This window comes from Anas platyrhynchos, chromosome 3, assembly GCF_047663525.1.
Source record: "Anas platyrhynchos isolate ZD024472 breed Pekin duck chromosome 3, IASCAAS_PekinDuck_T2T, whole genome shotgun sequence".
NCBI classification, from domain to species: Eukaryota; Metazoa; Chordata; class Aves; order Anseriformes; family Anatidae; genus Anas; species Anas platyrhynchos.
This window is the reverse complement of record NC_092589.1, coordinates 31,866,144-31,891,482: the sequence shown is the minus strand read 5'-3', so window position 1 is coordinate 31,891,482 and position 25,339 is coordinate 31,866,144. Positions and strand designations below refer to the sequence as shown.

General features: G+C 41.6%; 1 protein-coding gene across 3 annotated transcripts; it reads left to right on the top strand.

Moving 5' to 3' along the window:
- The first annotated feature begins 152 nt into the window (after window positions 1-152).
- Window positions 153-25,339, top strand: MEMO1 (mediator of cell motility 1). Of its 3 annotated transcripts, XM_027453873.3 has the most exons (10): window positions 354-479; window positions 7,771-7,843; window positions 10,401-10,482; window positions 12,396-12,464; window positions 14,370-14,482; window positions 15,813-15,924; window positions 16,840-16,982; window positions 18,152-18,228; window positions 23,550-23,654; window positions 24,954-25,339. In XM_027453873.3, the coding sequence occupies exons 2-10, from the start codon at window positions 7,813-7,815 to the stop codon at window positions 25,083-25,085; spliced, it is 864 nt and encodes a 287-aa protein (XP_027309674.1). In that variant the 5' UTR covers window positions 354-479; window positions 7,771-7,812; the 3' UTR covers window positions 25,086-25,339. The 3 variants fall into 3 exon arrangements, with proteins under 3 accessions (XP_027309673.1, XP_027309674.1, XP_071891750.1); XM_027453872.3 differs by lacking the exon at window positions 7,771-7,843 and having other exon boundaries at window positions 153-479; XM_072035649.1 differs by lacking the exons at window positions 354-479; window positions 7,771-7,843 and adding an exon at window positions 10,683-10,790 and having other exon boundaries at window positions 10,451-10,482.

Genomic DNA, 25,339 nt, shown 5'->3' with positions numbered 1-25,339 from the left:
GGACGCTCCTTCGGCTGCGGCGCCCAATGGGGGCGCGGCGGCCGCTCGGCCCCTAGCGCACGGCAGCCGAGCGGGGCCAAACCCAGCGGCGGCCGCGGCCTCGTTCGCTGCGCGTCCCCCACCCGCCCGGCGCGGAGTTGGCGGCGGCGGCGGCGGCCCCGGGCTTCGTCCCCGCGCCCCCCCCCCCGGGCCCGCGCGGGCCCCGCTCCGCCCCTCCCTCCCCTCCCCTCCCCTCGCCCTCCGCCCGCCGCCCCCGGCCGCCTCCTCCTCCTCCTCCTCCTCCTCCGCCCGCCGGGCCCGGGCCGCTCCGGGGGAGGACGGGGAGCAGCAGCGCCGCCGCCGCCGCTGCCGCCGCCGCCGCGGCCGGGCCCGTCCCCCTGCGCCTCCCCCGAGCACCATAGGCGGCTCCGGCAGCAAGATGTCCAACCGCGTGCTCTGCCGGGAGGCCAGCCACGCCGGCAGCTGGTACACAGCCTCAGGTAACGGGGGTTTGGGGGAAATTTGGGGGGTGTCGGGGCAGCGGCTGTGGAGCTGGGCGCTGCCAGCACGCCTCAGGGCGAGGGGTCGGTACCTGGCTGCAGGAGGCGCAGCCCGGCTCGGCACAGCCATGGGTGAGGTGCGAAGGAAAATAAACCAACGAGGAATGAATGGTGAAGGGAAGGGAAGGAGCCCCCCGGGGTGCTCGTCCTGCTGCGGGAGGGGCCGGGCCGCCGGGGGTGGCTCCGCGGGCTGGAGGCAACAATGGAGGGGGCCTGCGGGGCCTGGCGCTGCGAGCCGGGCTGTGCTGCTCCTCGCACTGCATCGCCACGGGGCTCCCAGCCGGCTGCAAAGGCAGGCAGCGCTCCGTACAGCAAGCAAACAAAGCCGTGCCAAAGGTGTATTTAAACGTGTGCAAGGGTATATGAAACGTGAAGGCTTCGTGGTAGAACTTCCAAGCTCCTTTGTGCTATTTCCATCTTCGTTTATTCGTATGGCAGCAAAATGCCTTGCACAGAGGAACAGCTAAATGACCTTACATACACTTCTGTGTTTTTTTTGTACTGGACTTCATACCAAGATACTGCAAATGAAACAAGATCTTTAGTTTCTTCATAATTCATTTACAAAGCATACGCACTGTGCTTTCTTCTTCTTTTTTTTTTTTTCTCTTTTTTCTTCCCCATACTAATTCAGTGCACAGCTCCGTGAGGCTGCCCCATGGTGTGTGTGTGACCTGTTTGGCCAGTACGACCTGTCTGCAATGGGGCAGCCAGAAGCACCTTGCTCTGGTTGCTTTTGGGCTGCCTTCTGGTTACTGCTCGTCAAGGAGGTGTGAGGTGGCTGCCCAGGCACCTCCAATGCAGGAAAACAGGAAAAAAAACAAAACAATATTAAACTGAATCATGTTGTAACAAGTTCTGGTGACTGTACTTGTAACAAGATAAATGGTAACTGTGGGGTGTGTGTGGTTGGGGTGGGTGGTTAACGTTACATAGGCTGGAGCTTTGGGAGGTGTTATTTTCCTGTGTAGGGCTTTCCTTAAACAAGAAAACAGCTCTACAGGAAGAGACATCATAAAGCTATCACGTGCCATCTGCACAGGGTATGAGAGATCAGGAGCCCTCCCTGCTCAGCGAGGGGACTGCCCGGTGTGTGCTGCTGGTGGACTCGTTTTTGAGTGCCCTTTAGGGAGGGTCCATAAAAACTGAAGAGGGAACAAAGGAGGGCCAAGAGGGTATCTGTTCACCATAGATGTGATGTAGCATCCTGTATTTTAGCCCAACATGGGCTTGTTTCCTCAACTCTGCTGCCTGGGGAAAGTCTGCATTCTACCATGTGGTTTCAACCTACGTAGCTCCAGGGATGCAGCTGAGGCGGGGATTCGAGTTGGAGCTGTAATAGTTCTTGGGTGCATTCCTGTGATTCTCCAGGGACTATCTTGTCAAGTCTTCCTACCTACTCTCTTTGTGCTTACCATCTAGGCCCAGAAGTGATTTATGGGTTTTATATATAAACCAGTTAGCATTTAAGCTTCCCGTTTGCAGCAAACTGTTCTATTTCTATAGAGCTGAGCTTGCTTACACAGGGCAAGCAGATGCTCTGGAAACCCTCATCCTGCTACATAGCTAAGATGACTGTATTAGCGTTCTCCGCCTGCCCAGAAGGGCAATAAGAAATGTGATTCCTGAAGCACGTGTTCAAAATCATTACATCTGAAAGCATTTTGAAGAGGCTGTGTGAGGATGACCTCAGTTACATGGCAGCTCATCCGGAGGTGCCTGGTACCCGAGGGTGGAACTTCAAGCATCACCCTGGACGTTTTGTTGGAGTCCTGGAGTGTTTTTTTCTTGTTGTTTCCTTGTAGAAGGGTTTACAAGAAATACTGTCCCTTGTCTTTAGAGGCTGATCATTTTTGTGGGGCAGCAATTGCTTCTGCTGAAAGGAGGCTCTCGTTCCCCTTTCCATTTTCTCCAGCGATGGGATAGGCACTGCCGAGCTGTTCTGCACTGGAAAACATAAACATGCACTGTGCTCTAGTGAGAATACATCACCTAATTACATGATGCTAATAAACTTCTTGGAGCCAGTGAGACTGGCTGCGTAATTAAGCACACCCAGGCACATCTGCATGTTAGCATGTCATGACTTACTGCAAGTAAACAACTTGGTTACACGAGGGAAAGTGGTGGCCCAGGTAGAAAGCACTCCCGACTTGTGCTCGTTGCTGAAGTTGCGGGGGGCTTTGTAGTGATGGTATCGCTTGGCTTCCCGCGTGTTCTTCATCCAGAACGCCTTGTTGTAACGGAGAACTTGCTTGGGAAGGTTCTGCAGTTGAGGCTGTTGGCAGTCTTGGCTGAATTTTTCAGACCTTCTCTTGTAGAAAGAACTCTTGGTGTGGGGAAGTGCGTGTTGATGCCACAGCAGTCTGTGTAGCGTGTCAGTGGGCTTCAGATGTGGCCCTGTGGAGGTCAGCTCGGTCAGACAGAGAGAGGTGCTGCTCCTCCTCCTCCTCCTCCATAGCAGTGAGAATGGGAAGCTCTACAGGTAAGCTTCCAGACTGAAATAGTGATATGACTGTTGCCGATAGTAGGCTACTGGTCTAAATAACCTATTTTCTCACTTGCAGGCTTTGAGCCATGTGTCTGCTTTTGAAAAAAAGGTTTAAAATGGTTTGTGGCAGGCCACTGCTTCTCTGGCACAGCAACCTGGTGTATGGCAGCTGCTGAAAACACTCTCAGAAATGAGAGAAGCATACTCTGGAAACGATCAACCTGTTGCACTGATCTCACATAGAATTTTTTCTTAAAATATCATCGCTCTGTGGTGAAAAATATTACACTGATTTATTTTTGGAAGAGAATCCTGCTGGGGTAATTCAACCACCTATCATCCAGACCTCTTGAGAAATTGATTTTGACCAGCAGGGGGAAGGAGAAGATTAAGGACAACATGAAACAAAAATGGTATCATTTCCCATGGCTTCAAATTCGGGACAGATGCATTCCTAGATACAAAAGGAGCAGCTAAAGTGTAACAGGCATGGCACGCTGTCCTGAATATGGGCTGTTTGCAGGATGGTGTGGATGCTCTCTCTCAACTTACTCCTTCCTGCGAGTAGGTGCTGTAAGCATTGAGCCAGTTCTGTGTGGAACCGATCCACGCATTGAAGAAACAACAACAAATATTAGCGTGTGTATATCCACCTCGCTTTTCTCCTTACTCTGTGCACAGCATGCCATTACAAGTGAGATATCACACATTAGGGCACTTAATGTGCTCGGTTAAGTGCCCAAGGCAGCTGGCTTGCCTCACCTGCCTCCTGGAGGCGCTGACCAAGTGCTGTAGCGCTGCTTAATGGTGTTTGGGAAGTCCTGTCTCAGCCTTTCCCTGTCAGTGGCGTGCTGATACAGACAAACACCAAGGGTTTTAGCAAGCATTTGCAAATCACACAAGCAAAATCCAACTGTGTGTGAATAGCAATACTGCACGGGCTGAAGTTGGTCCTGCAAAACGAGTTTGTCATTGCGTTAGGTATGGTTTATTTCTCTGATCTCTGTGACTAAGCCTTAGTGGTCAGAGGTGTGCTTTCTGGTAGCCTTTGACCTCAGAGAAAGTCAATTTCCATATGCTTATCAATGCAAACGTCAGTTGTCAGAGTAATTGCTGTACTGGCTTGAAAGGCCGTTGCATTTACTGTCTTCCAGAGTGTTTGGTGTGATGAGCCAAGCCAGTGTTCTGTCTCCACACAGATCATGTTTGAAGAGAGGTTAAACCTCACGGTAGTCATTGCTGCTGCCTTGGCTTATGCGCCCCAGAGGAAGCCGAACGCACAATACACAGTAGGTATATAACACCTTCTGCCCTGGTACAGTTGCTGTCCTCTCACCAGGCTTGCTGCCCACAATTTCAGGGTGAATGCTGCTGCTGGGATGTCTTCTGCTGACCCTCAGAGTTGCGGCACCCTACGTCAGCTCAGCGCAGAGGCGCTCCTTTGTAGCGTGTTGGGTCTGAGCCTACACAGATGCAGGAAGGGCGTTGAGGAAGATGGACACTGTTTCATGCAAGTTTTTTGGAAGTCCTTACCTCTGGTGTGCCAGGAGCCCTGGCACATTCCCACAAATTGGAATAACTCATCAAGGCTCATTCATAAACGTAATGTAGGAGTAATTCATCACCGTGGTGTTTGTGAATGGTCTTGAATGAGTGGATCCAGAAAAATAAATATAAAATGCACGTGAGGGTCACTGAAGTGAGAGGGAGCAGTGACCTGTTGTGAGAACTAGTGAAAGGAGCTTTGTGCAGGAGCAAGGTTGTTAATTCACTGATCACAAAATTGTAATGTTGTGATATTAGCTGGGGCGTTTCAAATACAGACAAGCACAAGTGTTCTTACCTTGCAACAACGAACTGCACTGTCTTGCAAATATATAAATTATTTGCTTTGCAAGGTTAAATAATAAGCATTATGTTCTTCTCCACTTGGCCTTCTGTGTTTTTTTAAGAAATCCTGTGGAAAGTGCGTCATTGCTTTATCTTTCACAAATTGATCAAGGAACACAACATTAATATGCAGACTGTATTATTCAACATTGTATACTGCAAAAGTATACCAAAATAATTTAAAATTTCCGGGCTATTGTTTCTGGATGAGTCACTTAAGTACACTTGGAAGCAAGACACTCCAAGTAAAGAATGTGGATTCAATTTTTGCAGTACAACTGAAAGTGAAAAAGAGCTTCACATTTGGCGTGCTCCCAATGGTGTTAAACTAGGCCTGCAAGTATCACCTAGCGAATACTTTGACAAATTCAGATTGCATTTATCACCTAGGCATTTTCTCATTAGAGCCCAAATTGCTTTGATGGAGCTACAAAGCAGAAGGGCATTGGATCTCGGAATGGCCTAACTGGGAAGGAAGGAAGGTATTTCATAAAGCCGTGGAGGTGCGTGTTGGCCGATGCTCATAGCGGATGGGAGGCAGTGTTTGACTTTATTTCCCAATAGCTTTCAGCAAAGGCAATTGAAGAGCTGGTGGAATACAGGAAAACTGGGACAGGCTAGTGGGAACTGCCACCAAAGCAGGTTTCAGTGCTTTGTTACAGCTTCAGCTTTATATTCCCTCATTCAAGCATTACCTGCTGTTTTATGTTCTTCTTGCAATGTGTGTAATAGGAGTTTGTGTAGCCTGAGTATAATCTTCACTTGTATCTTAATGTTTTCTTTTTCAGTTCTGTAGTTTGCGTAAGTAAGCTTCTGCTTTGCTTTTAGGCTGATAGCACTGTTTCATCAGCATTCAGGATTGGAAGAGCCTATATGGCAGCAGCAGAGAATGTGCTCATCAACAGGAATCTTTGAAAATCATTTTCTATTCCTGACAAATCCTAGTCTTTGTACATACAAAGCTTGCTCTTTATTCAAGGATTTGGCCTTTGTTGCAGTTTAGAAACTGCAACATTTTTTTTTTCAAGTTCTTTTTTTTTTTTCAAGTGGGGCCTGTGTTCTGTAAAACTACCATTGTATTTTCTTCAGTTTTAACTATGATGATAAACTTGTTAGCCTTCTGTCATGTTTCAGATTGCAGTTTGCCTGCCAAGTCAATTAAATATTATGTATTCCTCTTCAAAGTTGAGGAGCCAGCAGTTATGAAAGTAATTCCAGTGATGAAAGTAATGTGTGCTCGCCCCACAAGGTTTTGCTATTACTTACCTCGCTTTTTCTAACACCCCCCAATTCCGAAGACTTAAAAAGTATATCTGCTGTGATATTCATTATAAATACTTCTAAGCTGTAGACTTCCTCATCTATGGGTAAAGGTAAAGCAAAGATATAAGGACTAAGGTGCAGAAAAAACTGTTGGTTCCTGTAGAGTAGCAGCTAATTAGATGAGGACCAGCTGGAAGTGTGTAAGCTGGGGACAGGCTCTGCATTTTGGTTATTCGCCATTTTCTGAAAACAAAGCACAGAACATTTAAAAAAAAAAAAAGTCATTGCTATCGTTGTGCTTGCCTTGCTGCAAGTGCTGTGTACGTGCAGCTGAGAGATTCCGAGCAGGTTTCCCAGGTGCTGCTCAGAATTTTGGTTGAGCTTTATGCTTGTCCAACAAAAGCAGCGTTCACTGAGAACGATGGTTCAGAGCAAGCACCGCATCTGGCCCAGCAGCCTGGACAGGTTTTGCATTGCTCTGGCCACAGCAGCCACCATTACCGAGCTTCCAGCGTACTGCATTGCCACGTGGCACAGGAGCGCTTCAGTCTCATCCCACAAGGTGAGCTCGGCTGTGGGGAAGATGTGCTAGGTTGGCTTAGCCACAAAGCCTGTACTCTGACAGCTGTAAATTGAGGTGATGAACCAAAGTGCCTGACTGCCAGGTGTCTGATTCATCGGATAACATTGGCGTGTATTTAACATGGAAGGATTCCTTCTTGCTTACTGCAGTGGGTGATGCTGATTGTAAAAACAACGTCTTTTTGCCAGGAGATTTGTACAGAATCTGGCTGTAGCTGTCTTCATAAATCTGTCTGGGTAAAACTTGGTCTGTACTTGCAATAATTCTTGATTTGGCGTAACTTCTGCTAGCTTCCTAAACAAAACAGGATGTGAAATATCCGCAGATAACTCAGCATTCTTTAGTTTACAAGCCTGTATTTATAGCTAATGTCATAGGATTGAAATCAGGTCACAATATTATGTTTTAGTGAAGCTTGTGTTTTGTTGTCTAATCTATCGTACATCAGTGGAACATCTTCTATTACTGCATTAATGCTGAAGCGGTAGCATAAATGCCAGTGCCTAAAAGTTGACTGAGCATGGAAGTTGCATCCATTTAAAGCTTTCTGTCCTACTAGCCTTAAAAAAAAAAACAGTGGTGCTCAGTCTGCTGGTTTCCTCAAGGTGGGCTTTCCACCTACTGCTGAAGAGGCAGGGACCTCTCCTGTGTCCCACCGCTGCCGTAGTTTCAGTAGGCAGCACTATTCCTCCTCCCTGCTCCTCAGCTTAGGAGCTAACTACTTCACTTGTCTCAAGGACTATTTGTAAAGGCTTTATTCTAGTTCAGCCTAAATCTGCACATGAACAAAACTTAGTGCTCTTCTTGAAGAAGCTCTTCATCTCCTTTAATGTAATTCCATATGGCAGAGCATACCTACTGTGGTGATGTGGGTTTGTTTATATTGTGTAAATTTAATTAAAATATTTTGACTTATGCCTTAAGCGCTGTCATGTTTGATAAATTAGAAGAAAAGCCTTTCCAAACACTTGAAGTTGATGCTACCAGTTGTTTTTTGTCCTTAGGTAATTTGGTAACAAGAAAATGCCAGTGTTAGGCTGTCCCTCATGAAGTATTTGCAAGAACAGGAAGCTGCAGGTAGGCTGGGAGCTCTTGGGTTGGGTTTAGCTAAAAAGTCACACAGATGTGTTGTACTCTCTGTTCTGCCTCTGGGTTACTCTTCTGGAGAAAGTAATCAAATCTCTTATTTCTGCTAACTAAAAAATGAACTAATAAAAAAAAGTGTATCTGCTCATATGGAAACTTGCATTAGGGATCTAAAAAGGCACCATAAAGTTGCAGCAAAGGGGAAGAAATCTGAAAGCAGATTGATCTGGTCTTTAAGGAAATCCTGACAGAAGTTTCGTCCTTTGGGTTATACAGATAGGTTAGGTATTTTATTGCCTCTAGGAAAAAATGTTAATTTGTCAATCTGTCTGTACTCACAGACTAAGCAAGCCCTGGCATTGTGCTCTCCTACATGGCCTTACTCGGCTGTAACATCACAAGCTTGGAACACTCATGTGCAATTTTAGAAAATGACAGAAATTCTGCACTCGGTCTTTAAACTATTCACAGAGTTACCTGATTCGTCCTAAAGATAAATCGCCTTAACTGCTTTCTTCATCAAAAATAGCTGCTCGAGAAGGAGCAGAGGAAGCCACGTACCCTGCCTGGCTCAGGGAGTGTCCTGGGGCGCTCTGGGGCTGTCCCAAAGGTTCTGGCATTTCTGCTCTTGGGCTGCCACCGGGCCTCTTTCAGGGAGAAGGGGGAAGATGGGGCAGTTGAAGTTTCTGGTTAATGGATATTTGGAAAAGTTGTCTCCCAAAGAGCTTTTTTCAGAAAGTACTAGTATGTATTTTGGGAGAATTAGAAAGTCATACTTTTTACAAAGTCATTAGTATCTTCCCTGTTAGCTGTATAACAACAGTGCTGACTGGAGTAGAGTACTGCATTGTTAGTCTCCTAGTAGCTTGGAAAGAAGATGCAAATAGATCTATCTATTTTTCATTATCTTCCCCAACAGCTTCCATTTTCTAAGTTGTCTCTGTCCTTATCTCCATTGCGTGTCTCTGCTGCTTGTAATTTCCCCAAGCAACAGGAGCAGTAGAACAAAATTGATGTTTTTTTTTTATATTTTCACCGTTTCACAAAGTTACTGCATTACAGCAGTGACAATGGCTACTCCATGCTGTTTTTTTGACCTGTGTATGGGGTTTATATGGTAAAGTTTTGGTAGCAGAGGGCTGTAGGGGTGGCCTCTGTGAGAAGAGTCCAGCAGGTGCCCCATGTTAGATAAGGGCCAGTTCCAAAAAGGACCTGCTGCTGGACAGGGCCGAGCCAATAAATGATGTTCATCATTCCACATCAAACCCTCATTCTTTGCAACCACAAAGGAGGGTCCCACCCTTCCCCATGAAATGGGGGAAACTTGATAGGAAAAAAAAAATTGGTGGCTTAGATTTCTTCCTCCCCTCCATCCCTCAGCTTCATCCCTGAGGAGTGACTGGCTGGCTCCTGCAGAAGCTGCCATCTCTGCTAAGTTCTGTGCAGCTATGGGCAGCTATTTAGACAGCTGTCAACTGGAGATCTGGTCAGTTTGGAACATGGCTGTGAAATAGTTTCAGGGATTTAATTTGATTTTTTTTTTTTTCCTGGCAGTTGGTGGCCTTACACCTGCACAGGGAAGATGCATGTGGTGCACGGTGGAGGAAAAGCAGCTTACTGTGTCATAAATTACACACAAACTCTGCTGACATCCAGTTCTGCCAAAAGCACAGAGTGAACTGAAAAAAGTGTATTTTTCTTCCCTCCTTGCTAATAATAGCCTGTAACAATAGCAGGTTAATGATTTTTACTTGGAGATTTTTGTATTCTTCATATTAAAGAAAGTTGTGCTGTACTTAGCAGACTTGCTTCTTCAGAAGTAGTTTATGTCAAAGCTTTCTTTGTAATGAAGAATACTAAAAATGTGCCTTGTAATGTTGTATTTCTAGAAGGCCTTTTTATTCTCTGTTCAATTAGCTGACAATGATACTGCCGTTTGTTGATGGACAGAATTTAGGAAACAAAATGTTGGATGCTGGGTTGACTGATTACCCAAGCTAATGTTGCCAGGAATATAGGTACCTGTAGTATATGTTGAGTGATCAGAAGTGGTTATGGAATTAGTATTAGCACGGTGTTTCCTCACTTTATCCACTTGGTCTGTCTGCTGTGCATTTACAGTTTTCCAGGTTACAGTATGTAAGTATGCCATCTTTCCATATTGGCTTCTCCTGGCAAATGTTGTCTCGACATTTTACTTCTGAATTTGGGGAATATGACTACCGGAAGAATAAATCATCTGTTAGCCTCCCTTTTGAGATCAGTAGGCACCCTTTCTAGATGTGCATCTATCCAGACAGCATGAAACAATGAGGATTTGTTATGGATGTGCAATAAATGATCTTCAAGGCCTAGGAGGTTGAAGCTTTTCTAGTATGAACTTTAACATTATGTGCATGTCGGTTTTTACCCTTTTTTTGTTCATTCTTAAGGTTGAAATATGGTGTTTGAGGTTTAAGATGACTTCAAATCTGTTGGACTGTATTTGTTAATTTTGGAGGTATTCTAGTTTTTTTTATGGCTTCAGTATTTCCTTGTCTCTTCACAGGACCCCAGCTGAATGCACAACTAGAAGGCTGGCTTTCTCAAGTACAGTCCACAAAGAGACCTGCTAGAGCCATTATTGCACCGTAAGTTTGAACTTTATTTTTGGTGTTTACGTATGAGTTGAGTTGTTAAACAGTTGCTTATTCAGAGTGATAGTTGAGAATGGGTGAAGACTTGCCTGTAACTGAAAAGAATGTTGTGCGGTTCCTGAATATTTCAAATCTGCAGTGGAAGTGGCATAAATCTATGCACGTTTTGGTATATGATTAATTTCCTCTTACAGGTGCTTGGAAGACATACTATTTCCCTAGTGACCCACTAAGACAGGTGGAATGGCAGCCTTAGATGACAGCTCTTTCAGTGCGCTTGTAGTACAGAACTGCTATGCATGGTAAAAAAAACAAAAAAGCAACAAAAAGAAGACAACTTTGCAAAGCTTATCAGCTGTAGTGAAACATTTTTCAGCAATCCAAAATGGCTTGCTTTTGTGTTGGAGTTTTTTTTAAGTTTTTGTTTATTTTGGTCACAGGAGAAACAGGGACAGTCTGAATTATTTAGATGTCATTAAATTTAATTCTAGTAGTTGAGATGTATAGGAAAAGTATGTTGGTTGTTCCAGTTCATTATGAGTAGGAAGGAAATGCTAGAAAAAGTACCTTAATTAACTTCCTGTTTTTCCTGTCGTAACACAGTGTTAACATAATGGCAGAACTATTCCTTACTAGTATTAAATCTGTGGAAGAAATTGTCCCAGGTCTGCCTTAGTCTGTCACAGGAATATCTGTAAAGAGCCCTTTCAGATGTGGGTTAGGTAACTTGGGTTCTTTTTCCAGAACTGCTGGATATCTTTCTATGGTCTTGCCACAGTGCTTCATTCACCCATGCCTTTCTTGTGAAGTGGGATAGAGCTAATAACGTTTTGTGAAAGACTTAAAAATTTTGCAACAGAGGCAGCCTTTCAGAAGGCTCTGTTGGCATTGTCAAATAATTTACCTTGCTGATGCACTTGATCTCAGTTGCTGTTTTTGTACCTAGTGTGTACAATAGTACTGTTCTGGAGTAAAATCCAGGAGTAATTTTGAGGATGACTTGCTCCAGGTATCACAGGTATGTATGTGAATGCACACGTACATGCAAATACAAAATACTCCAGCAATGCCAGTGGGGAGTGTGCATCTTCAAACATTCTGCGTGTTCCAGGACTTGTAGCACACATCACTTTCAATGTCATTCTCTAAAAATGTTGTTTGGAAAGCTCAAGTTGAGCTGTTGCAAGGTGCTGCTGAGCGATCATGAGCTGTTTTCTACCACCTGGCCTGGAACCTTGGACAGTGGATGTTCTTTAAAGATCTTAAGTTTTGGATGTTGTGTTTGAAACAAGTAGTCAGAATAATTACAGGTGTTTCTGGAGCAGAGTTGTAACATGAGGCAAAATCTGTAGGTGAGAATGATAGGAAATAAGAGCATGTCCTGTTCTCTGCTGTAGAAGCTGCAGTGCTGCATTCCACTCCTTCCCATGTGCCCGTTTATTCTGTTGCTGAGGTGCTCTTCATTGACAAAACCGTTTCTGTACTCCCTTTACCTGCTGTAACATGTGGTTTGTTTTTGCCAGACCCTTCTGTCCTTATTCAGTCACCAGAGCGTGGTCAGGAGAGCTTTCTCCAACAGCTGGCTGTTACCATGTCTTATGGCTGTGCTCTTAGGGTTCCCATGAGTTTCTGGTAGTATGTGGTTGGATAGTCTGCCCACTGGTATCTTTTACAATTAAGGATAGGTACTTCGATCAGGAAGCTGACATACCAATCACTGCCAGTTATTTAATGAATATATCCCATGTAGAAGACTGTAACGGTGCTTTCCAGCTCTTCCATGAATTGCTTTTTCGATCATTCTTGTTATTTTTAGTTGTTTGGGCATAAAGATATTAACATTTAACAATAGTTAAAACATCATATATGTTGTACAAAATGTTAACGCATTAAATATTGATTTGCAGCCATGCAGGATACACCTATTGTGGATCTTGTGCAGCCCATGCTTACAAACAAGTGGATCCTAATATTACGTAAGTATTGAATTTTTTCTTTAGAAAGCTTGAGATGATTCTTAATGCAATTCTTCTTGTTCTTTGTTTTTATACCTTGAAGTACTGATTTTTTTTATTCTTTTTAGTCTTTTATACATCTATTACTCCTTTTCCACCTTGTAAATGCTCAGTTTGATCGGATCTTACAAAAGAAAAAAATTTGCAGTATTTTTGAAGAAGAAAATATAAAGCGATATTGTCAAAAATTCTTCAGAATTGTTGACAACTACTTTGGAAGGGAGGGGCCAAAGGTGTTCTTCTAGCAAATAACACACAATTTACTTTGATGCTCCAATGCTTTTATAAAAGTCTGAGCCTTGTTTATTTAACTGGTTGCAGGGTGTCTTTGTTTCTCTTTTGTGGTTTGTTTGTTTGTTTTTGTGGGAGGTTTGTTTGTTTTTAAGTATAACAATATTTGATCACAATTCTGCATTGGTTTTTCAGTGCAGGATTATGGGCTGAATGCTACCAGGATTCTCTTCTGCTGTGGAGAAAAAGTGACCATTGTGTGTATATGATATTTGAAGTCAGTGAAAGTTATTTGTTGTAATAATTTTAAATGGACTTCTGTTACTAATAGCACCACAGTTTAAAAATCTCCAAATTAAAACAAAACAAAACCCCTCTGTAGTCTGTGCCTGCCTCTGAAAATACCAAGTCATTTATTCTAGAAATAATTAAAATTCTTACATATTTGGACTGCAACATTTCTTTAAAAATGTCTCCAGTATTTACTTGGAGCGTGTATTTGGCAGTGCTATCATAAAAGCTGTCTGTGTTTATCAGTTGTTTATGAGAAAACGTAGTACTCCCCAAAGACATTGTTTTGTATACATTCGAAGCTATTGTAAACAAAGTGAAGATAACTTACACTGTGACAGAGAACTGGTTTCTCTAAAGCTTTCAGACCGAGTTGCATTCCCCAGGTTCAGTGACACAGTGAGTTGACTGAACTTTCTGGATCGTTTGCTGGTTTACTGCTTTGAATGTTTAGAATTTGGCAGAGTATAATTAATCTTTCAGCCAAAGTTTTGAACACTTGAATTTTTTGTTTGTGTGAGCACTGTCAACAGCTTTAGTATTTTAATATTGATTGCTATAACATTCCACATGCAAGGGGAAAAAAAAATCTTTCCATGCATCCCATTGCTTTAGCTGAGTGCAGAAATAACATCTTAGGATCCTGATTTGGAAGAAGTTGAATTTCCTACAGATCTTCTCAAGTCTTGTGGCAGGAGAACTCTAACATCTAATCAAGAGCTTGGAACTGATGACTTGATGAAATGATACAATGATGATGATGGGTGAAAGCTTCCAGTATCAGCTAATGCTATGAAAGTGTGGGTCCAAATCCCTGTCGTTAAGGCAACAGCCTTTGGGAATAGCCTTACGTCAAGTTTTACCAAATCCCAATTTAAGCCAATCAAATAAGTGAAAGGCTCTATAAAGATGCTAAATCGATAATCCTCAGTTTGGGGGTACATGCTTGTAGTTGTTGACAGTGATGTGTAACTGCAAGTTGAGATGGTCCATGGCAAGAAACCAAAAATCTATTGTAAGGGGCTACAATTCAGCCTTCAAATGAGTCTTCTCAATGGCTAATGGATTAGTGCCCTCTGCTCTGTAACCTGTGTAAGAGGCTTAAGGCTACGTGACACATTATTGAACTGATCTCAAATCGCTTCTCAGATACTGAGCAAGGCTGGGTCATTGATTGATCCGTGGTCTCATGCACAGTAGAGACAAACTCTACCATTAACCACCGGGTAACTGCTGAAAGTATCACTTTGTACGTCAGCGTTTTTCTGAAATTTGTTGCTCTGAACCAGGTCTCTGTGCAATTGCTGTTGTCTAAATTCTGGGCTTTTTTGTTAATCGTTGTAGCCGAAAAATTTTCATTCTTGGGCCTTCCCATCACGTGCCCCTTTCCCGATGTGCACTTTCCAGTGTGGACATTTATAGAACACCTCTGTATGATCTCCGAATTGACCAAAAGAGTAAGTGCCTAATAAAGCTTACGTGTTGTAGACTGCTGAGGCTTTAGTACTAACCGTGGCAGTGCAGTGCTGAGGACCCTCGCATTGTTGGGCACGTCATGGCTTTTTTGTGGCATACAAATGTAAAACTTTTTACTCCAATGAAAGCTAACTTCTGGAAGATCCTGGTGGTTGCAGGCATTGCTATATTAAAATCTGAATGTGTCTTTTGCTCCTGCATGTAAAGAACTCTCAGTCTCTGCTTATCTTTCCCGTTATGAGTGTGCGCCTGATGGCAAATGATCTTTAAAAGGGATCTCAATTAAAAAGTGTTACATTTGAGTAATAGCCCCCTACACACCTCTTCAACTGTTCTGTACAGTATTCTGTCTGCAAAGAAGATAGCACTTGAGTTGGTTTGAGTTTATTTCTAATGATGGAACAACAAGCTAGCTGTGTTTGGATGCGCTATTGCACGTGACTCTTTCAAAGTAGTGAAGTACTTAGAGAACTAAAACCTTTAGTCCATGAAACACCAATCTTTCAGACTAAGCTTAGAACTGCAATGAAGATGATCTTGATGTTTTAATATTCATGCATTTCAAGGCATACTTAAATAATACACTAGCGTTTTTGGTAGAGCTAATTAGCCAAATTTGTGTTGCTATTTCATTATGGCTGTGATGAATCAAGCTAGTTCAGGCTTTCTGCACAGTGCCTGCAGACATTACCGTAGGTAACAAATGTTTCAGTTTTTGTAGAACTTCTTCATGGAATGGAGAACAAAGCAGACGTCAAACTGTTCAGCAAGTGGACTGTTCTCCAATGCAGAGATCACTCTGTTTGCATTTCACCAAGTGCACTTCAGAGGAGGAAAGATAACCTATAGGTGTGGATTACTTAGTCAGTTTTTGCTGTCTCTAGACCTCATAGTTCAGTTAATGGTAAATTTGATTAAAGAGCAATATGTCTAGCAATGACTCAGCTAATCAACTCTTTTTGAAACATTATGATGTAGTATGGGAAAATAAGAATTCAATGATTAGACCCATGCATGCGTATCTTCAAATGGTTTATTCTGCTGGTTAGATTTTGTATCATAACTGAAAATCTTTCTGTATACTAACTAGGCCACTGATTTAACACACTTATTTGTGAATTGAGTAAGCTATGTCTGTGTCTCTGACTTTAATGTAATTTTAATCCGAAACTGATTAAAAAAACCCAAGTGGTTTATGTTGACAACTCTTGGAGGCAGGTAACTTGATTTAATGGACTTGGTTTTGATAATGATGCACTGTATTTTGCTTTTATGTTTGGAGGTAAAAATAACTATTTTGATTCATTTCAGTTTATGGAGAATTGTGGAAGACTGGAATGTTTGAGCGTATGTCTCTACAGACAGATGAAGATGAACACAGTATTGAAATGCATTTGCCTTATACTGCTAAAGCCATGGAAAGGTACTAGGGCTAATTACTACTTGTCCAAGAGTGAGCGCTAGGCGCATTAAACTGCAGTTGAAACATTGAAGGTACAGTAGGAAGAACTAATACCCTTTATAGGGATTTTCTTACTGCAGTCCCTCATCTCCCAGTAAAAAATTTGGGGAGGAAGGCCTAGAGGTGAAGACTTGTTGCAGTAATAGAAACTGTGAGTGGAACAAACTCCTGAATAATGAAATTGGAACACCCGTTATTAAAGAGTTTATACGTTTATATTGATTTAATAGAGTTAGTATTTGACATTCTTACAGGACTCTTCCTGAATAGCTGAGTTTTTTGCCTTTTTGCAAGGCATTTCTGAAAATTTTAAATAGTTATGGGTGTTCCCTGTGCAAGTTTAAATTTGTTTGGATCATTGACATCAGGGGTCTGTCTACAACTGCTATTTCAGATGAGTACTTCAGAAAAAAAATACGATTATTAAAAGTAGTGTTTTTTTGTCAATCTTTTCATTTCCTGTCTTATTTTACTTTTCCTCTATGGCATTTTATATTTCTGCTGGAGTATCAATATATATCTGGCTGCCATCTTGAGCATTTTCACAGCTCTTGGAAAATACCCAACATTTGTGCAGCGCTTACAGAGAGAATTTCATTCCTTATTAATTAGTTCCACTGCATCTTCTCTTTTTTTTTTTTTTTGACCTGGTGTTTTCACCTTGCAGCAAAAATAGATGCTGTTTTGGGGAGGGAGTTGTTTTGTGAAATTGAAGTAGTTTGAGGCTTTAAAACAACTTCATAGTCTGATTTTATCAAATTATTTCTATTTTTAGTTCAGTAGTGTCCTTGTAAGTCATTCTGCCATGTGTTAACAAGCCCTAAAAAACCTTAAGATGCCAGTTAAATTACAACCTTTTTTTCTTTTGCTTGTAAGCCATAAGGATGAGTTTACTATTATTCCTGTGTTGGTCGGAGCACTGAGTGAGACAAAAGAGCAGGAATTTGGAAAACTCTTCAGTAAATACCTAGCTGATCCTAGTAACCTCTTTGTGGTTTCTTCTGACTTTTGCCATTGGGGTAAGTTTCGCATCCCTTCATTATAGTAGTACGATAAATATTGTGTATTTCTTTTTAAAGAGTGTCTTTTGTAAAAAGTATTTTAATTCCTTGTAAATGTAGCTTTGAAACGTAAGCACCTTTGTAAAGCTTAAAAAAAAAAGTCTTTTTAGATTTGGAACAATAGATTAAAAAATAATGTAACATCTTTTCAGTATAGTGGAGGAAAGAAGTGGTGAAGGTGTATGGTTTATAAGCATCTCTTCACTGTTGGAATAAAATGTATCTGAAGTTTCTTGCTTTTTTTTTTTTTACCCTTAAGCATCTCAATGGAATTTGCAAAGCTAACTAGGTAAAAAGTCACTGGACATGGCAACATCCCCCTTTGCTGGAAATAAGTTTTGTATGTTTTATTGCTGGGTAAGATAGCAAATGGAGTATTTCTGCCAGTTCACCAGAGTTACCCCAGTTCATCTTGGTGGCAGAACTTCAAAAGCCTTGACTTCTGTCCTTCTGCTTTAATGCTTTGTTTTCCTTATAAGTGTGACAATAACTGGAAAAGGATCTGCTTCAGAAACATATGTTTGATATTACACAACAGACCTTCTTCTCTTTTTTTCATGGTCATCTTCGGTCATCTTATGTAATTAAGTTCATATTTTACTCATCTTTGAACTGTGGAATAGCTGGAGCTATATAAGAATGACCTGTGCTCTGTTGTGGCTAACAAACCATCTAGAACTGTTAATTGAATTGTCATGAACTTCTTCCTTTAACCTTTATTTACAGTGGGTATTCTTGTGCAAACACAAGTAGCTTGACTCCAGAGTTTTCTTTTGCCTAAAGAGGGATAGTTTAAAAATAAAATAAAATGCTGCTTTACTTGTTAATTTATAGAATTGGAGTCCAAGGCATTAACAGGCAATTAATAAGTGGTACTGCAGTGTCATTTCTACATAGCAGGTTTTTCTTTTCAAGTACAGCTGCCCTTCCCATGTAGTTTTTTTACTTCAGTTCTGGGCTGCTGCTTGGATGATTGCCCTAGAATTTCCTCAGTGGAGCTAAAAAGTATGAAATAAATGAGGATTACTACTTACAGATGTTATAGTTTCAATTACTTTGTAAGTACTAGGGAGTGTTTTAGCTACAATTTTTCCCTTTTTTATTTTATACATGATTTTTGTTTCAAGGTCAGAGGTTCCGTTACAGTTACTATGATGAATCCCAAGGAGAAATTTATAGATCCATTGAGCACCTAGATAAAATGGTAAGTTTTCAGATTTGGTGGAACTAACTAACAGATTTCTCCTGTACTTGACATTACTTTGAACACTTTAGAAATTTCTCTAACAAAGTATTGCAGATTAGTGATTTTCATGAAATGTATACTTTTCCTTTGCTTACTAGAGAAAGAACTTAGCTGTTGTTTTTAGCTAATATCTTCTGTTTTACTGAGTGTGCACAGTCTGTTGTGGGTATAATCTAGTAAACATCACTTGAGAATAAATGCATGTTCACCTACTTGAAATCCGCTAGTGTAACTGAATTTCTGTCCATACACCTTCTTGTGTTTATGGGAAGCAATGAAAATTATTGAGTATTGTGGTAGTTCAGACTCGATAGCTGTGATAACTGCATATGGAAAGAGCACTGTCATTATGTCAATGGTTTCAGCATCGCTCATTTTGAAGAGGGCAGTCTCTAGTGGATTGTGTTCGTTAGGAAAATGGAAGTCCCTGTTTCCTTGGGAGCAGTTTTACCCCCCCCCTCCTTCTACGCTGTAGTAGGTGGTGGGGAAGAGTACTAGGCTGTACTTTGTTCCAGGTTTGGCAGAGGGCTGGAGGGAATGCTAAGTGCACAAAAGAGCATGATGCCAATTTTGTTGCATTTTCTTTGCAATCAATCACAGGAGCCAAGGATTTTTTTAAATGAAAAAACAATTGTTAATTTTCAAAACTATATTTAAACTACGGAAGAGAAGCAATTCTCCTGGAAACAAATGGCTTTAAAATTCAACTAAAAATATCAGATCATTTCTGTAACTTTTGTAAATCTCTTGGAAGAGACAGCTGTTGTTATTTAGGGCATGCTTTTTATTATCTCCTCCTCTTCATGCCCCCCTCTCCCCTCCACTTGTCTTGAAGGAATAAAATAATAAGTCTGTTGGAGAAATCTCTGGATTTTTTTTTGCTTTCTGTATCCGTATTAACATCTTCAGTTTTCACCACTCATTGCTGGAATGGAAACAGAATAAAATTTGCCTTTGTTCTACTTCCACCAATTTTAATAATTCCCATTCTCAGTTGAGAGGTTTCTCTCTGTTATGAGGACGAGTGTTTTTGTGGAGTCCCAGAATTTGCAGCTCTGTTTATTTTGTAGGAGAGCAGATTAAGGTGCATTAGCAAACATTGGTTTTCTCTTGCTAATTTCTGCACTGAAAGCTTGTAGGAGGACTGGACTTTGGCATTTAATTACTCTTGGTGAATACATTGCTTTGTGCTAAATCTTACCTTTTGTAGTTACTCAGCCAACAGGAAATGACACTTTTTGTAACACTGCTGAAAATGATGCCTACTGTACGTGGTGTACTAACTCTAAAAGTACTTTTTTTTTCAGTCTCAAAACTAAACATGCTGCATGGCAATACGCTGTTTTTTCCCCTGTGGGCTAATACCACGCATATGTGGACATATGATTCCACATCCAAATTCCGTGCAGAGCAGGTTAGGCTTGTGAGTTTTGGAGATTTCTTTCTAGCAGTATTATGTGATCATTGGGACATGGGGCACAATGCCACAAAGATCTCCCTGTCATGTTCTGCCAGAGGAGTTCATTCAATTTTATGTGTTTTGCTCAGCTACCTCCTCTTTCCTTAGATGAATGTTAAATTTTTCTAATGTGATTTGGCATGCTAAAGAGACTCATTATTATAACCACCAGGCTTCTCCAAAGAGAAAGTAATGTAAATCCCCTTATTAGGGGACAACAGTCTCTTACTTACTTAGACCAGACCTTAAGTGTGTGTGAGATTTTCCTAGCTAGTGCATAAGCAACGCGAAATGTTCTGGGCATTGAAGATTTAGTAATCTATTACCACCGTGAGGAATTTCATTTACTTTATTTTATTTAGAGCCCTTAGACTCAAGCATAAAATATGCGGAGTAGTAAATACTGCTGGGGAAGCATCAGCTTCTCTGTGGCAACTCCTGCTGCGAGCTCGCCGTTGCCCTGGAGGTGCCTCAGTGCACCCTGCAGCGTGACCACAGCCAGGGTACGCGTCCTCCTGATTAATGGGGGAGCCTTGGGGAGGAATCCTCAAAAGAAGAGCTGCAGTGAGGTAGCTGATGCACAACACTCTTTGTAAATCACAGCCTGATACTGCCAACTTCTTACAGAAGAGCTGGGGAGTGTTCCCTAATAGATCACTGAAGAGTAATTATGCATTGATTATGGCTAGCCAGAAAATGCAGACTGTGTGCTTCAATCCGCTCTGCCAGGTTGCTCATTTTCTATCTAGCTGTGAAACCTTCCACCTCGATCAATTCAATGGGAGGTTTTTCTTTCCCTGAGTACTGAGAGGGGAAGGGACATGGGGGAGGATAAGGCAAAGAGCTGTGCAGAAGCAGTGCGCAGCCTCGCTGGCTTTTGAGGTGGCTCCAACTAAATGCTGAACTCGAGAGGTTTCTGCGGTGCTGCTCCGGTGTGTTAGCACCTCCCATGGTGCTTCAGCCCAGGAGGAAATTTTAGCTTGGGCATAATCCAAGACAGTGAGTTTGTGCCTTCCATTCTTTACTGTGTCCAGCCAGTGAGCTTCCTTTTGCTTGTTCATCTCCTGGTCCCAGTGATTCATACATGCAAGGGGAGTTGGACTGACTGGTGCTGAACATAAGTTTATTCCCAGTTCCGTAGGTGTGCTACTACTAGTTTTTTGGTATTTAAGTATGAAGAAGCAGCTGAGGTATCCGGTTGCAAACTTGAACTTCTACCACCCTTTGACTGGTTTATAGTGTAAAATAAGCCTGTGAGGGGTGTCTCTAGAGTTTTTGTGAACTGGTAGATACTTGGTCCTGGAGGGATCATTTTGTAGACTGTAAGTGCTTTTAATGATATGATATGCAGTATGCTAGGGTATTGCAGATGCCACTTATAATGTCTGGGTAACTGAGCTGTGCTATTGCTGTGGGGTGCCATAATAACCAGATGATAAGCTACAGAGCTGTGCGATAATTTGCATCTTTATCATGTGATTTTTTTGTCACGTATTTTAATACAGCTGAACATGATTCAGAACAGTTACATTGAATACTGGTAATTTCTGACTAGCTTCATACTTCTTTCCGGAATAAACAAAACACAACCTGACAGAAATATTCCCTTCGTTCTCAAAATCATTTTAGACTGAGAAACAACCTGGGGAATCTTTGCTTCTTTGCCAGAATTCAAAAATTTTAAATATATGTTAGTTCAGTACAGCTGAATGCTGACAGGGTAATACCACTTTCCTATGGCTTTTCTTAAATCCGTGGTATATGGAGTTCAGATGATATTTGCTGGGATGAACTGTGTTGTAGCTCTAAATGTTTTGCAGTGCTGATCTGTGCATTGAAATAAGCTTACAAGGCGTTCTGACAAATCCATGGCCATTCACTTGAGGCAAATGCTCAAATGCAAGTGCACGGTGTGTTCTGATGACTTACAGCTATAATATACGCCCCTCAATTGAGCAGCCATTCTTCTTTGTTTAAAAAGCCACAGGAGTGTTTACTAATGGATAAAATATGTCCTTACGAGCTGCTCAGTATCTGACGAAGTGCCTTATGCATGTTTGCTCCCACTTGAGAATACAGATAAGATTTTGGGTCTGCTTTCTCTAGCTGTATATTGCCATGTGCTGTTTACAAGCAAGTGGAAGGTTCAAAGACATGTTTCTTAAATGTCTTACAAATGCGATGATGTCTGTGTAATCACTGCTGGTCAGAGAATAGCTACCTGTGTTTTTTGGCAATCGTTCAGGTTCTGTAGGTCTGGACTGAGTAACAGCTGTAGTTACCAGCCAGGGGCCCAAACACCCTGTCCACGACCCTGGAAGAACTGAACTCTTGCCAGCAGTTGGTCAGCATAGCTCGGTTTTATTTCTTCGATAAAATCGATCTCTTTATGAAATCATCTGATGTCTGTTTTTATTTAAAGCTACACAGAGGTGGTGGTTATGGTTGCTGTTACCTAATCCTCCCTGACTCTCTGGGGAAGCTCTAGCTCCTCCGTGCTAAGCTGAGATCCAGCCTGAATAATTGGCGTCTCTGCCAGATCAGCCGACGCCCTTGCAGAGTATTTGAGAGGTTTCACTCCTGAGGTGGAGACTTCAGACAGACTGACTGCTTCAGGATTTCTCCTTTTCTCACCTACACTTCCCTAAAAGCAGGGGAAGGGGTTGGGACAATCAGAGAAAGAGAAGCCTTTGGAGAAATTCCCTCTGATCTTGCTTTCTAATATTAGACTTCCTATTGTTCCCATGCAAAGTGTATTTTTTATGGTCTCTGAGGAAAACCTCTGTTTCTTAACTACATGCAAGAGGCATAGCTGTCTGTTGTACAGAATTAGTAAGTGTCTGGGGCTCATTTACCTGGTGAAGGGGATTAATCATCTTCAGAGGGAGGAAAAACAGCAGAGAATGGAGGCTAATAAAGCTAAAATAGCAAAGCCATGATGAAACCCAGACAATAATTAAGTTAGACCTGCTTTAAACTACTTTAATCGTATTTGCTTTGCTAGATGGGGATAGAGCAAGAATAGTCTGTATCTGCCAGTTGCAGGTTTCTTTTTGCCTTTTGAGAATGCAAATGTTTGTATGCGTGGAAAGCTTTATTTTGTACCAAAGTGTTGGCTTCAACAGTATAACTAACTGTGGGATCATGGGTCTCACTAAGATGGAAAAAAAGCCCGTCTAGGTGCGACGGCCTCATGGAACGTGGGGGCATCGTCTCCTGGCTCATAGGGTTCTGTTGTGCACCATTGTGGTTAGAGATGTTCTGCATCTGCTTTTCATGCTCCGAGCAGACAACCAGCCTGTGCACAGGTCAACTGCCTTGAATGTTTGATGTGTCCAGGGTACGTGTGTATTGATGGTTTGTCAAGGGTGTTTGGATATCTGTAAGTCTGAGGCAAGTGCTCTGTAAAGATCCCTGTTAATAGGGAGAAGAGATGGAGGAAAGCTTCCTTCTGCATTGCTCTTTTTGTAAACTTGATATTGGAGTGCAAAATCCTATGAAAGCAGGGCATCTGTGGAGGTGGGGGTCATCTAGTCTGCCGGTGGAGCTTTTTTAACATCGGCTTCGTTGATGTCTACAAGGATAGCTTCACAGATCTTCGGATCATTGACAGCTTTGGAAGAGTTCCTGCACTTTTTGCTTGTTAGGAGATGGCAACATGAAGACTACAAGCTAGACTCTCACACACTGAGATTCCCTTGATACCCTTGTTAGAACATAGAGGGTTTTTACTTCTCAAGTGCTTTATGTTGTCATAAGTAGGTGATGCATGAACACCTGCTTATGTGTGAAGTAATCACGGCTATCAATTCTTTTTCAGGGTATGAACATTATAGAGCAACTAGATCCTGTATCTTTTAGCAATTACTTGAAGAAATACCATAATACAATATGTGGAAGACATCCTATTGGCGTATTATTAAATGTAAGTAATTTTTGATCTGTTCCAAAGTACAACTTCTAGCAAAATATTTGCGTTTGTTTTAAATGTAATATTGCTGGAGTATTCCTTAGCCCTAAAGTGGCAAGCATTGAATTAATTTATTTTTCCCAAGTGTTCTCAGTTTGGTTTCTAATTTCCTCATCTTGCACATAGGCAAACGCTCTTACAAGGGCAAAGGTTTTCAGTTGCCTGAGGGAGATGAGGTACCGCGTTCGTTTTGAATTTCAGTGCAATAGTCATTCACTTTCTCTTGGCACTTAAAACAAAATCCATCTCCATGAAGTAGTACATACTGCTATGAACCAATACTTACAAACAGACTTTATGTATGTATTTGTTCAGTATTGCTGTTAGCTAGCTATCATAGATGCCTTGTGATGTGTGACAGTATTTTTGAGTTTCTACAAATATGATGAGAAATTGCCTCTAAGTATGAGTGCAGTGCACTGTTAATCTGAACTTAATTGCCATAAATTTATGAGTAAAGTGGTACTTTCTAGCTACCATATTCTGCTCTGGTGATGCAGTGCAGGCATAAACCTGGCTTAACTTAGTTGTTTAAATTGGGTCACAGTTGCTTTACTTATGGAGTGCTGCAGATTCATCATATTGCTTGAGTGAATCTCTACTATATTTTTAATGTCATTTAAGTCTAAAACATGAGGCATGTTAACCTTTTTATGGGGGAAAACTTAATTCACTGGAAATGTATGAACATTATCAAGAGGAATCTTTTAAAGTGAGCCCTCTAAAAGTTTATATGAGCAATACCAATATTGGGGATGCATGTACCAAAATTCAGTACTATGGCTGAACGCTACATAAATACCCAATTCTTAACCTCAAATAATGATTAGTTAGGCAATTAATCTCAGCTAAACTGTTGGTTTCTTTCAGTTTTCACACTTAATATACTTGATACATTCTTTTTCCTTAACGGAAAAAATGCTATTGAGGAAGTGTTAATAGTGGTGTTTTTTTCTGGTTATGCCTGTTTCTGTGTAAATTCCCCAGAGATCCTCTGGAAACCATGCTTTTAGTTCTGTTTTGAACAATTGTTTGGTATAGCTTAATACAGCTCCATGGATATACCTAGTGTGGTGTGGGGAGCATTGGTGGATGAAACAGCACAGAAATGGTTTAGTTCCACAAGTTACTCAGAGGTTCTTGTTTTATTAAGGGAGTGTGAAGGAATTCCCAGGGGGGTAGTGGGAGGACTGAGATCTAGAAAATGTCATGAAATATTTCACTGATCTTTTTTTTTTTTTAAACTCTCCTCAGGCTATCAACGAGCTCCAGAAGAATGGAATGAATATGAGCTTTTCATTTTTGAATTATGCTCAGTCAAGCCAGTGTCGAAACTGGCAAGACAGCTCAGTGAGTTATGCAGCTGGAGCACTTATGGTCCACTGAACCTCTGAATGCTCAGGGATGGCACCTGCACACACTCTGTATACGGGGTCCCAGCCTAGCCCTTACAAAGATACAGTCCCTGGTCTTTGGGTATACTGAAACCTCAAACTAATAGAACTTTCTTCTTTTCTAGTAGGTGTAGTCCTTCCTTAGTTTCAACTCATTTAAAAATGCTTTCTTGTTTAGGACAATGGAAGGAAGGCTGGTATCAAAACATTGTGGGTTGTTCTTTTTTTTTTTTTTTTTTTTTTTTT

Bases quoted from the DNA above. Each gene is read 5' to 3' on its own strand.
- MEMO1 (XM_027453872.3), top strand. From the start codon at position 419: ATGTCCAACCGCGTGCTCTGCCGGGAGGCCAGCCACGCCGGCAGCTGG. The intron at 14,483-15,812 runs GTAAGTGCCTAA...GATTCATTTCAG, and splicing joins TCTCCGAATTGACCAAAAGA to TTTATGGAGAATTGTGGAAG. The intron at 15,925-16,839 runs GTACTAGGGCTA...TTTGCTTGTAAG, and splicing joins ACTGCTAAAGCCATGGAAAG to CCATAAGGATGAGTTTACTA.